General features: G+C 42.6%; 1 protein-coding gene across 1 annotated transcript in view; it reads right to left on the bottom strand.

The window, feature by feature from the left end:
• Nucleotides 1-14,025, bottom strand: part of PDIA5 (protein disulfide isomerase family A member 5) — a 101,110-nt gene that overhangs the window by 63,523 nt on the left and 23,562 nt on the right. Inside the window, exons 4-7 of the mRNA XM_071562321.1 lie at nt 9,490-9,573; nt 8,677-8,722; nt 2,591-2,683; nt 1,262-1,322 (exon numbers count right to left, since the gene is read on the bottom strand). Of these exons, the coding sequence (XP_071418422.1) occupies nt 1,262-1,322; nt 2,591-2,683; nt 8,677-8,722; nt 9,490-9,573 (284 nt within the window). The remainder of the gene's footprint in view (nt 1-1,261; nt 1,323-2,590; nt 2,684-8,676; nt 8,723-9,489; nt 9,574-14,025) is intronic.

Below are 14,025 nucleotides of genomic sequence, written 5' to 3' on the forward strand. Positions count from 1 at the left end.
AGCAGGTGTTTTGCCACTTCAAAAGAAGAGAAACCGGAAGGAGGAGGGTTTCTTGGGGAATGGTTCAAAGAGAACAAAGGGTTATATACAGCACATTTCAGAATAGACTCAGTTGTGGAAAACAATTATTCCTGATACAGGTAAACTGTGAAGGTACTCTGCAGCTCAGCTCTCCCTGAAGGGGCAATTTACAGCAGAGCAGGCGTGTCGGCTCCCGCTGATGCCAAGGCGGCAGCAGCAACTGGGAACGACCACACACCACTCCAGGACACAGAGAACCCCAACTGCAGAGTCTGAGGGCACAGAGCTCCCAGAGACTTAATTAAAAAACTGTTCTTTTAGTGACATATCAAAGTAAGTCTTGGGCAACTCTGGCCATCATGGCAGTACTCAGATGAGACAAAAAGGGTAGACTGCCATTTCAGACAGTAATTACAAGAGAAAATACACTGAGAAACACCAGATAATGCTGCCAGCTGTGCTGGGACACAGTTTTGAGCAGAATCAGACAGGAAATTGCTAGTGGTACCTAACAACAATTTCCCTATCAGGGCAGTGCTGACAGGCTTTTCTAGCTGAGGTCACACATTTGTACCATTCTCATGGCTCCCCTGCATTCCAACAGAGCAACAACTCCAGTGCAACACTATCTTTCCTGGAGGAGCTGGAAAGACTCTCACATAAGCAGTCACCAGGAAACACAAAAAAGCAGTTGTAAATCTGCAAAATTAAGGAACAAGCCACAACTGCAATGACAAGATAGTGGCAATACAAGGTCAAGGTCACAAAAGAAATGGAAATACTCCAATGTGCTCTTCTCTCTTCCTGAAATCCCATTTGTATTTGAGTTACTCCTGCCATGTAGGTAGGAACACACAGAGGGCCTCCAGGATGGAATAGGAACGACAGTCCTGCTCCTGACCACTGTGCTCTTCCCTCTGCCTGCAGCATACAGTGTTTCTGTTCTGTACAACACAAATCTAGAAACCAAAGTGGATAACCAAATTACAGAATGCAGCTACTTCAAAGAACATTGAGCAAGAGTCATCATCACAAGAGAAAGAGACAAAACTAGGGCACAAGCAACGGACAACCAGGGAAAAAGCTGAGGACAAACAGGCAGAAGAACACAAGGAGTTGAGTGATAAAGGTACAAGATGGTATTAGTAAAGCACAGGTGAAGCTTCTAGACAGACTTCTAGACATCTATCTCTCAGTGGAGAAGGGAGAGAGAGGTGCCAGGGCACACTGCATTACTTACATGGGGCATAGAACATCATCAAAAGGGGTTTATCTTCCTTCTTCAGAAGCCTTCTCAATTCCTAGTGAACGAACCAAAGAAAATAAAAAACAGACCTATACCAAATGACACCTCTTATTATTTGTATTACAATGCTAAAAAATTAAAATATGTATTCACAGAACACAGGCTCATTTATCTGAAGGAAAAGGGATCATATTTTTTAACAGACAAGACTCAATTCTTTTTTCCCTGGCTCAATTTTAACTTGAAAGATGACGACAAAATTTATTATAGATCCAAATATCTGCTGAATATCCTAGACCAGTATCTTCACTGTTAATATGTAGAAGTTCCATGGTTTAGTTCATTCTCTGACTGGAAACTCTTTCTTCGCTAACACATCCAAAAATCCATACTGTAATTCAAAAAGTCAGACTCAATAATAACAAAACAAGTACAGTTTTCACACTATGAAACCTTGCCAAAGCTATGAGATGCCATAAGAAAAAGATTTTTCAGTACCAGCATGATAGAGAATCTAGATGAAGTTTTCAAATTGAATGCAACCCTTGGAAGCCTTGTAATAGAGTATAGAAGGTGAACATTAAAAATTAATCTGCCTACAAAAACTGAATGTCAAAATAACCATTTCTAATATTAAAAATGAAAGCTAGAAAATTGAAAAAGCCCTTTACAAAATACCAGCTAGAGTCCAATCAATTAAAGTTTAAAAAATCTATAGACTAGAAAAGTAATACAAAAGACCAAGCTGATTATATTAGAAAGAATATAATGGGTAACTCTGCAGTGGCACTGGGTTTTTAAGGCAGTTTCATAGAATTTGCTGCTGTCTCACTTAACACTGAGAGGACAGTTACTATATAAAGTTAAATCCTTCAAAATCTGGATCCTGTTTTATTTCCTGCTCCACATTTCCTGACCTCAGGCCCATGAGGGAACCCACGGTCTAATAACAACCTGTAGTTTTAAGAGCAGCATTTCACCTCCTACTTGTATTCTGCAGTGATTGCATCTTGCAGGGTGCCACACTTCCCTGAGACTCACAGGGCTCTTCCACCACACCATCCACAAGCTCTGATACTTGCTGTGTGGCTGCCAGAGTAATAGCATGACCCCATGCAGGGGAGAGGAAGGTAGGAAGCAGAGGATTTTACAGTAATCACAACCCATAATCTTTGTCAAATCATTTTAAACAGTTTGAGTGCTTTAAACTTCCCTTCCAAAGAAATGAAATAATGAGGATTCACTATGAGTTAATACAAACATACACACTCCCTTCATCCCATATATTTATAAAACAACAAACACTCTATCCAGCTAATGTACCTTTTCACTGTCAACATGCACAATATCTTTGGCTTCAGGATCTTCTTCCCATAGTGGAGCACCTTCTGGATCCTTGAGAAAGGCCACCATAGACTGTAATAGACAGGGCAACAAAGCTTTTAAAGGAAAACTAAAGGAAACTGTGAGACAACCAATCTCAAGTCCATGCTGTCACACAAACCTCATCCCATTAGTGTCTTTGCTTTCCTGCTCATAAACTCATCTGCTCTAATGCAGTTAGCACAAACTTCCTGTTGCAGGACCAAGTGATACATGGGTGCGGACCTTCCTCATAACTGATGTTCCAACTCAGCAGTTCCCATTTCCACTATAAAAATGGGGAAAACAGCATGGAAGTGGATCAAACACAGAGAGTAGCTTCAAGAATCCTTCAGAGAGCTCTTTCAATGGTACTTCCACAGCTATTCCCTGGGCGAGCTGTAAAAATTTCTCTTTATGCAGAGGTCAGACTACCATGCCCTTCACCATATCTGAGTAACCTTTGAATCCAATAGGACTAGCTGGAGAGCACACTGATACATGCTGTGAGCAAAAGTAATGAACTCCACACTTACAGATCAAACTGCTTATTTGCTCAAAGACTAATCCACCAATAGTTCCCTCTACTACCCATCTACCTGGAAACTGCACTCAATGGATTTTTATGTAGGAGAATAAGAAACAAACATGACAGAAGTACCAGACTCTACGATTCTGCAGCTGCCACAATCAACAAGCAGAGTACACATAACATGTACTTTGAAACTGCTTTACCCAAATGACATGCAACCAACAATCCCAGACCATAGACAGTCTATCAGAAGGACATACTCCCTGATGGCTCTGACTTCAGCCTGAGCCTGAAGGAAACTCCAGGCCTCCTAAGTCAACCGGATGCTCTCCATGTATTCCGGCAGTCACGCTACCCCCTCTTTCCAGCTCTACATGGAAGCATGGGGTTGACCACTGTTGGCCTCAGATGTCTGTGCTCTAGTTAACAATTCCTGCTATTCCATGTTCATTCACCACTCAGACTGACTCCATTTCTTTCTCTATGGCATTGCTTCTTGGTGTGTATCCTGTCCCAGACAGGATCTCTGCCACACCAGTAGTGAGGTCCCTGAGGAGCTTCCTTCAATGTAGAAATGAGTGGACAATGCTGCCACAGCAGCACTAAGAGAGTTCACTTGGAACTGGAGAAAAGAAAAGCTTCATTAAAGCCTTTTGCAGTCCCATGGGGTATTTTGCCAAAGCAGCCCATGACTGAAGAGAAGAGCTGAGTATATAGTGACATACACACCAAGAATATCTATCTAAAAGCCCAGGTATGTACTCCACCTTCCCAAGAGCAGGTGGACAGCTCTCCTGGTAACACATGCCACTGCTGGGACAGTCTCAGAGACACTTTTGCTGCCTCTCTGCCTTTGGTGGGGTTGTTCTGGTACAACATCCCCGCAGCTTATCAGCAGGGAGGGGAGTTCAGCTCACTTTCCTGCATCTCAGTTGCTACTGCAAGGCTCATAAGGCTTCAGAGCTTACAGGATCCATTTATTGCATTTATGTTTCTGTCTACTTGCACAGCTAATATTGAAAAGATTTGTCTTATCACAAGAGGCAGCATATATCAGTCACCAGACAGCAAGCAAAGCACTTAAGGTACACAGTAAGAAGACCTAAGGGGCGAGGTAGTAGTGTTAGGGCCACAAACACTTCAAGAAGAAATTGTTTTAAAATGGCATTAGCAGAGAGAGGAGGTAGCTAGGGAAAAAAACCCCATATATAAAATCAAGTAATTTACAATGGAGTCACAGCGTAAAAAGCTCTAAACCTAGAAGCATTAACATCCCAAATGACATCCTAAGAAGACTAATAATATGTGGCGAAAAGAAAGAAGATGACAAAACAGCAGTGACTTTTAGGACAGCTGCAACAAGTTTTGCTCAGTCAGTCTGCACAGACCTCAACTATACACTGGAGAGGAGGAGAGAGGGTCAACATTTTAAACAGCTAATGAGTGTAATTGACTCTGCTAGTTTCAAGAATTCCTGCATGCCAAGTTCAGTCATGCAGAAACAGATGCGGTTAGAGGATGGGGGATTAAAGAGATTTAATTCATCCAGCCTCTCCCTCTCAGCCAAGACAGAAAAAAATTAGATGTGTAATGTTTTCTGGCAGGAGCAGGCAGTACGTTGCCTTGTCCTCATTTCTCCATGTGGTGAAGAGAACTTCCCTTGTTGCTTTAAATAGGGAAGAACAACACCCAAACAAACCACAGCACTTTTTAATCACAGAAAAGCACTGGTCCCCAGGCTGCTGGGTCAGAGACCACATCAAGGTCCAGGGCACAGCAACTCTTCTGTTGTAGAATCAGCTACACTCCTGTTCTGCAGTGATATGGTCAGGACCTGTTTTGACCTCACAGAGCCACAATGGGCTGTAACCTGATGCCTGAATCACTGCGACAGCTTTCAGCCTTAAACATCGATTCAGTAGGATACAGGACGTGGCTTCATCCAGCCAATGGCTGCTGAAAGCAAGCAAGTTCTAACAGCAGAGCTGGTGATCATACACATGGACCTAGGTTTTAACCTGGAAAAAAAATGGACAAACACATCCCTGCACTTTTCACTCCTGTAAAGTGTCATGCAGTAGGGATGCTTATAGAAACACTTGCCTCAATTACACACACACACACACACACACACACACTCTCGCACTCGCACTCACACTTTACAACTGCAAACTTGAAATGGATTCACAGTTTAGAGCAGGACCAATTTATTGGGTTAGTCTATTCCCCTTGCTAGTACTGAGCAGATTCATACTTCAATGAGTTTTCTCCATTTTAGAAGGAGGGTAAAACTCTCTCTGTACTTTATAGTCCAAAAAGGACTTCATCGTGTAATAAACATAGCCTGGATTCTGCCTTACGGCAGTACCAAGGATTAGGACATGGTGTGGCTACAGCAACACATGAACAGATATTCCAGGTTAGATCAAAAACTGATCTAAGCTTAGGTTTCCAACAGCAGATGACTACAGATACTTGGGGAAAAGATACACTAGTGCCATTCTTATACAGCATACACTGGTGTATGTTGACAATTTCTGGACCAAAGTAATTAAGTTTATGGACTCTGTACCAGCTGCTGTATACGGACCTCTCTGCTTGCTGACTATCAACAGATCTATCTCTTATGACTATCTAAAACTGTTTTTAAGACTCCTAAATTCTTGGCTTTCACAGTATGTACCTGCAAGTTCCCAGACTTTCCCAAAATGCTACTGTTTGCACCCAAGTTCGGAGAAAAAAAGAGGTATTCACTCCCCTTTTTAAGTTATTCAGTTACACAAATATCTATCAGAATCTCCTCCTTTTTTTCCAAGTATGAGAATCTTCATGGAAGTAATCGTGCCATCGGTGCCTCCGATCAGCCTCACTGCTCTTCTGCAGTACTTCTACATCTTTGACTTGATGTGGCAACCATAATCTCACACAAGATGAAGGAACCCAACAGACTCAAAATAGTGGAATAACATTTCCTTTTCCATTCTCTGTTCCTTTGCTAATCATTTGACAGAAAGTACTATTAAGCATAGGGCTAATATTTTCAAGCCAATCACTGTCCAGCTGGCAATTCAAAACCCATTACAATAATCCACATTAATCCAGCATGGTTAGAGTTTCCCTCCCTCTCATGTTCATTGCCCCACAAGTTCCAGCTTTCACATTGACAAGTCACTTAGTACTGTGAGAACCTAAGTCCTTCTGTGGAGAACTGGAAATATTTTAAACTATTCCTTATAATTTTGTGTGACTAAACTATGGTCTCTTGCATTCCATCCCCCTTTACTAGATATGCAAAACAACTCAGATCCTAACACAGGTCTCATAAGCAGGAGATTCTGACTGCTAAGTAACTTCCCCCCATTGTGAACACTGAGCTACCCTTTAGTCCTCCTTTTTCTAACAGTAAACCCACAAGGGCATCTCTGCTAATTACATAAGGATTTAGTTACTTTAAGTAATGAAAAGCTTTTCTTAAAAACCTGAGTACACTATCAGCTGGATCAGCCACATAAAATTGCTGATTTCTTCAGAAGAATCCTTTTACAGTTCCTCAGAGCTGTGTCCATCATTCTCCAAAATGTCAGGTATTAATATGTCTACTGGATGCCTGGAAAGAAGATCCAAATTTTATTGCCACGTGTTTGCTGAATGATGAGAAACAAATCCTTTAATCTCCCTGTTCTTCAGTGTGTCCACCTGTCCATAAAATGAGTATGATACTCTACATAACTGTGTTGCTCTGCTTCTCACTGTTCATATGTACTGGAGATTCCTGACAAACACAGCTGAGAGAGAGAAACAAAGGTCACTGGCTCAACAGAAGTGGAATAGAGGGAGAAATACAGAAAATATTCAGGCAGCTGCAAGCAGCAGAACAAGTAAACACTCAGGTGAGTTATTTAACCACTGCCCAACCTGTGAATCATTAGTGGCTGGTTTCACAGGGCCAGTTACATTAAGGAAGACTACAGCCCCTAGAGGGAGGGACCTTCAAAACCCCCTTCCACCTCCAATGGAATCCTACATCCCTGTCCACGGGATATTGCTTCCTCCTCCTCAGCAGGCTGGGCACAAAAGGGGAAATACTCATCACAGAACAGCAACTGAAGAAATAAACAATCAGATTCCTGTTGTGCTATGATTGCCTCTCAGCCCATCACTCACTCCCTGGAGTGCTGCAGGTGCTTTCCACTTCATCTGATCTGTAAGGAAGAGTCACAGCACTAAGTCCTGGTTGCAGCACTTCAGGGAGGGCAAGAAAGATACGTCGTTGTTCAAATCACCCAAATTCAGGCAACTAGCAAGTCTCCCTCACCCCACAACTCAGCAAGGAAATAAAAAACCATCAGCTGCATTTACTAAGTACAGAAGCAGCTTCAGGCAGTTGCTGACTAGGCTGGGTATCTAACATTGCCCTTTCTAGTTCCAGGCAAGATTGCTCCTGCAAGAGATGGGAAGACAGACAGTCCTACTCTTCCCACCTCAGGCAAATCCTGCCCGACAGCCCCAAGTAAAGGCTGAACGAATTCAAATCACAGCACACCTCCAAGACAGTCCCCCATCAGCTACTCTACAACTCTGCATGTAAAACCAAGGTCCAGAGCAAAGTGTACTTAGGAACAGCCACTTTTGCAGACTCAGCTTCACACAGCATCTCACAAAGGCTTTTCTCCATCCCAGGGCAACCCCCTGCACAAGCCAGAAAGAGAATGTACATGGGATTGTGTCAGGCTGAGGTGATTCATCAAGCCTCCACAAGACCAATGATGGTGCAGAGCCTGCATTTGCTGGAAGAGGAAGAGAAATGGGAACTGTGCGTCAGAGCTGGACAGAAGAGATTTCTGGAAGCCAAGTCATCGCAGGGCTGTAGCCTCACATACACAAACTCCCAGTGCTTTACCAGGGCTTTGCAGGAAAGTTGCACACTTTTGGCCTGCTCACTGTGTTTTTAGTTCACCATTTCCACAGTCATCAAGATCTACACATTTGTTTCATTGTCTTCTCTTTTCCCTGGCCCACAGAGTGTTGCTTTATGTCAAAATTTGCTGGAAAAGAAGAAAAGTCATTTTATCCCTGATGCACTCAGAGCACATCCATAGGAACTGTGGTTCCACAATCTGATCAAAGATAAGGCCACTCAGCTCTCTTTAAAGTTTATAAATACAGAATCTAAGAACCTCAGAGAATTCCCTATCAAAATGCAGTATCAGCTAATACTTTAATTATACTACCACTAAGAGCATCCTTATTTGTTACCAGTTTGAAGGTTAACTTAGCAATTTACCTTACAGTTCAACATCGGCTCAATCTTTTAAATAATCCACAATTTTCCTGGATCTGTGGTTGGCAGATATGTATGTGCATAAAAACCTTTAGGCCATTCTGACAGCTGTTTATGAAGATTAACTCTCTCCCTTTTCAGCATGAAAAGATACCAACACCTGTTTTTAGTCGACAAATGTCTCATTGATATCTAGCAAAACCAAAAGAATATTAATGAAATATTTAAATTTACCTTCAATGTGACCGCTCTGTTATATGGAGTATGAAATGCACCGTCCCTGTTGAACAAGGAGTGGGGAATAGTGTTAACTTACAATAATGTTACTAGAAATCATACAGCTGCTCTTCCTCACTTCCCACCAGCCAGAATAATGTTATCCTGCCAAAGCCACAGAACTAGGCAGAATTTACAGTACAGCAATTTAAGGGTGGCAAAAAACAAGAGTAAGGAAAAAGAAAGAGTGCAAAACAGAGTGTAAAGCAAGCAGGTTCCTAGTAAACTATTTCCTCTCTGACCCTTTAACAAGAATATTTAGTAAGTCATGATTTTTGGAGATGGAGATGCAGCTGCTTGGTGTACCTAACAGTACTTCCACTGCTATTATTTTCAGGAATAAAATCTCTTGCTGTCTTACTATACTTGCCTTGCTCTACTTACTTTACAAAGCACTCTCTCAAGTGAGAAAAGCCTAGAGAGGTGAAGCAACTTGTCCAAGGCACATGCCAGCAGGCAAGTGACAGAGAAAGTAAGACAACTCAAATCTCAGGCATCAGTCCTGAGCACTGTGCAGTTTTAGGCCACTGGATCTCTCTCCCCGACCCTGCTTGTGTTTTTAGTGGATTCTATTCAATAGCAGAATAAATTTGTCTTAACTTCTGTCACAACACATGCTTGCAAACTGAAGAAATGGCAGTTAACTTCACATGGCAGAGGATAAAAAATAAGTCATCTTAATGCTGCAGCAACATGGAGCTGAAAGGAGAATGAACAGTCCTAATGGGAGAATCAACAATTAGTAACTACAAATCCCAGCCCAGCACTCACTTATAATGGAGTAAATCCACTCCTTTCTCCTTTGAATTAGGATCTACCTTCATCTTCTTGCATAATTTTCGGCTTTCAGTATCACTGCAAAAAACATACATTGGAAGAAAGGTTACCAAAAAAGAAAATCAAATGCATTCAGTTCTGAGAACTCGTTGCTGGGCTTCCTTATCAGCAATTAATTCCAACTAACAGTAATTTGGAAGCTGTTTAGCTAAGTTTGTAGAACAAGCACTGTGAAAAGCCACATTAGTCAATTTAATTTGTGTTTGCTTGGTCAGGACACAGTGAACTGTGTTAAAATCACATTCCAAAGCCAGGCCCTAACCAATAGAAAAGCAGCTCATTTCAACATGCCCAAGCACCTCAGCAGACCTTCTGTCCATGGGATTAACATAAAATTTAGTTTTCAGTAATCCCATGCTACTGTTAAGGTGGTGGTCAAAGAGCTCTGTCTGTGAAAAGATTCAAAGGGAAAGAGCACATCAGCTTTTACATCTGGCAGATGATAAGACAAAACAACACCTCCCCCGCCATGTTCATGGTATGTCAAAGCCCAAATCAAAAGTGTTAAGTTCTAAAAAGATCCTGCAGAAAACAAGAACTAATTGAAATTTTTATATCCTGAGCTCAGCAACCACCTTCATTCTGGGTATGAAGGATGTGCCACACCCACCAAGCAAAGGTAAAGACCACCTGCCACAGGTCCTGAAGAAGGAGAAGGCCTATAACGGCAGAGAGACTGCTGCAGGTGGTCTTTAAACTCAGTAAGTGAATCGCTTCCAGCACCAGATTAGGCTGAGTTTAAGAAGAGAGAAAGTCATGGGAGAAAAGTGCATATACATTTGTTTTGGTGGGCAGGTAAAGGCTCTTCATGGCCTAACTGCTGCTCTAAGCAATGTGAAGTGAAATCATAAGGAGACTTTGAGTTGAAGTAAGTAAGAAGTTGGTTGAAGACCCAGGGAGAGGAGTGAAACAGTACAAGTACAAAAAAAAAGAGGATGATTCACACTGACAAGACCGTTCTTTGCATTGACAAACAGCAAGATTAAACAGCTTGGAAACCTGTTCCCAGCAGAGGACAATTTGTACCTTTCACACCGATAAATCAATTTAGAAAATGAAAACACTGAAAACCCATCAAGTTTAAACTGATTAGAGACAACAAGATGCAAGGCTTGCAAGAGCACCACCAAATTAAGTGCTGCTGCCAGCACTGGTGCTAATTCTCCCGATGTTCTCCAGCTGCCTTTCTACAAATGTGAGGAACAAGGAACACTAAGTTCAGGGTGTGCTGCAGGTGAGAGTACACCTTAGTGGAAACTCTCCAGTTGTTTATAGTAGATGGAAATGAGGAGGAGTGTGCTATGGACACAAGCAGCAAAATCAGAATATTATGCTGAAGATGGAAATGAGAATTTCATGGAACTAACAAAGCATGCAACTACCACACCAGGAAGAAGCACTTGTAGTCTTAACTGTATAGAAGCATTCATCTGAAGAGTCTTACTGAATTCATGTGAGTTTTGCATTTTCAGATCATAGTCAAAGCCACTGTAACCTGTAAACAGTCCCTTTGCTTCTCCAGGAGGCCGGAGATCAGAGTCTGAGAACTGAGTAATGTGAACATTTCTTGTAACAAAACTACATTACAGAACAAATACCCTGGATTGGAGTTATGCCAAAAAAACGTGTTTGCCACATGGAGTTTGTACTCAAACTTTGCAGCAACATCAAACCCACAGGTTGGAAACATCCTGTCTTTTCTCACCCACAGTCCTCCAATGGGCTAAACCTAAGTGACTCAAAGGTCAGGGCATCTCTGGAGGAGACACCAGTTTCAGGTCATTCTCTTGTGTTACCCCAGACAGAGTTAGAGGCCCAGAGCAAATCTGGTGGCCCTGCTGCACTGACTGCCAGACAGTTCACTGAAGTCAGCCCACATCACAGTCAACAATCATAAATGCTCTTCCAGACACTCCCAAATGCTTCCAGTATGCACATGTAATTGTGGCTATCTCAGCTTTGCCAAGACAAATGTCAGGTGGTTGACGTGAACTATGTAATGCTGAAACCCACCTCAAGCAACAGGCTCTGTCAAAACCCAAGATGTGCAGAAAAATTGTTCTGTCATCAGCAAAGAATTAAAATGGGTATGAAGAAAGCTCTGTTGCCAGTTCTACCACCTATTTGGTGCAACTGCAAACTATATGGGCAAGAATGCTTCCTTAAATATCATTTAGAGATACGGATGGATACTCATGTTAGGAAAGTCCTGCAAGGTTAAGAATGGAATAAGGCTACAAAACATTATTATTGAGCTACACACCTGTGAATAAGCAGCTAGCAACTCCTACCAATGCAACTCCTAACAATTCATTTTCTGTTTGCATGAGTTTCTATTAAAAAAAAAAAAGAATAGCTGTTTCATTGGATCTAAATCTGCCCTGCTTTCAGGATTTCCATACTTGCAGAGATTCACACAGCTGCCTGAATGCACAGCCATTATCACAGGAAAGAAAGCAGCAGTTTGCTCCAGTATGTCTCCTACCACTTAGTGGGCATATTCTCTGCACGGCTGCATTGAGAGTTTAGTCTGTTTATGCAAGCTACATGCACCGATGCAAGGGATGGAAGAGGAGCAAATTCCCAGAATAGGAAATGTCTAAATATGTATCAGTAATTTTTTCATGCATCAGTGCAGATTCTTGCACATGCCAGACCCACCAGCTCACATGCTATACTAACAATTTTTTGGAAAAAGCAGAAAAGGAGATGCACAGAAATGGCAGAGATGGACTCATTCTGCTTTCCCTTCTGCCTTCCCTCCCAGACAGGCAAAAATAACCTGCAAAGAGCAACTTACTCTGATATCACTTGGTAATGACCATTATTCTTAATAAGAGTAAATATCAACACAGATGCAGCCTGCTCAGAGATTTGTCTTTTGAATCTCAGCCAACAGCCTCTCTCTGAAGATGAGCTCTTCAACTCTCACATGGGAGAGGGTAATTAGGACTCCGGTTCTTGCAATTTAATTATATCACTTGAAGAGGCAGTGTAAGAGTTTGCTATAATGACTAAAAGTATAAAAAAAGAGAAAGGAATGAGAAAAAAAAGGAAAAAGCCCATAACCCCAAGCCCCCCAAAAACCTAAAAAGCCAGAAACCACCCCCAAAATCAGCACTCTACCACCTAGGCCAAGATACTCCAGATAAGGCACCAGAGTCAGGAAATACTGGTTTGAAGATGAGATCAGTAAAGTGCCCCCAGCACCCATTCCGTGCCATTTCTGTCCAGAGCAATTCAAAACCTCCAGGTCCCTGCTGTGCTTCTGCTGAAGGGACTGCTGCGGGCAGTCCTACAATTATCCAGCATTATCTCTCTGGAAAATCATCCAAAACAACCAACTTTCAATACCTCAAAGGACCTAACCAGCAGCTGTCTATGTGGTAATAAGGTCAAACCTTAAGTGGCACGATAGCACGGCTTCCTTCCACTACCACAGGCATGTTCTCCACGCTTCCCTTCCCACAAAACCAAAGCAGGGCTCCACAAAGTGCCTTTGCTGGAAAAGTGAAAACATATGGCAGCTTGGTAAAAAGAACAATAAAATGAAAGATCCAAGTAGACCTAACTAAACAGGAAGTCTAAATAACAAGAGAAATAGCGTGCATTGCAGGAATACTTCGCTCCTTTCCTTTCACATGCCCACCTCCTCACCTGGGACACACTTCTGTCATTTGGGGTTACGATGGAGCTGGCAGGAAGCCCGACTGGAGTGCTCCCTGTAAACCTCTGGGGTCCCCTGTCAACATTAGCATGCATGAATAATCCCTAAGCACAGGCAGCCAGCTGTTACCAAGGCAGGAGGAGGGTGAGGGACCTGTGAAGGAGATCTGGCCTCCTCTGGTTCACCAGCAGTGCAGCCAGCACCTGAAGGGGACGTGTCACAGGCGTTCCTTAGGAGTGGCACAAGATGCTCTGTGCAGGGCTGTCCACAGGCCTGGAAGCTCGTGGTCATAAGGATGGAGAAGCCATGAGTGTTACTGATGGCAGTCCCCAGTGGCAGGAGCAACACAGAAAAAGGCTTTCAGACAGCAGGAACACAAAATAAAATAAGACCCAGGAGTTTGGCTGCAGTTAAGTCCACACTGGTTTCTAAAAATAAAATAAGTCCAAGCTGGATGGGTCCTAAGCAAAAAATTGTGCATGGAGGTGGCAGTGCAAAAACCCTTCCTTGGGGCAAATTCGAATATTGTCCTGACAGGTCCCAAAGGAACATGGCAAGACCAAATAACCTCAGCACCATTCTCTTTCAAGAGCACAAATAACATCTTTTACAGCCTCCTAATTATTTCCCTTATCATGTAATGCTGCTCACTAGCTTCTCATGAAGAAGGGAGAACAGCCCCACAAACATCAGCAGCCCCTGGAGAGGGAGGATCTGGAATGACTGTCAAATCCCCTCCTTGGAAATTACAAAAATGCCATCCAAAAAGCACCCAGGTCTCCGGCTCTCAGTGTGACAGCAAC

Source organism: Pithys albifrons, chromosome 8 (assembly GCF_047495875.1).
Source record: "Pithys albifrons albifrons isolate INPA30051 chromosome 8, PitAlb_v1, whole genome shotgun sequence".
NCBI lineage: Eukaryota > Metazoa > Chordata > Aves > Passeriformes > Thamnophilidae > Pithys > Pithys albifrons.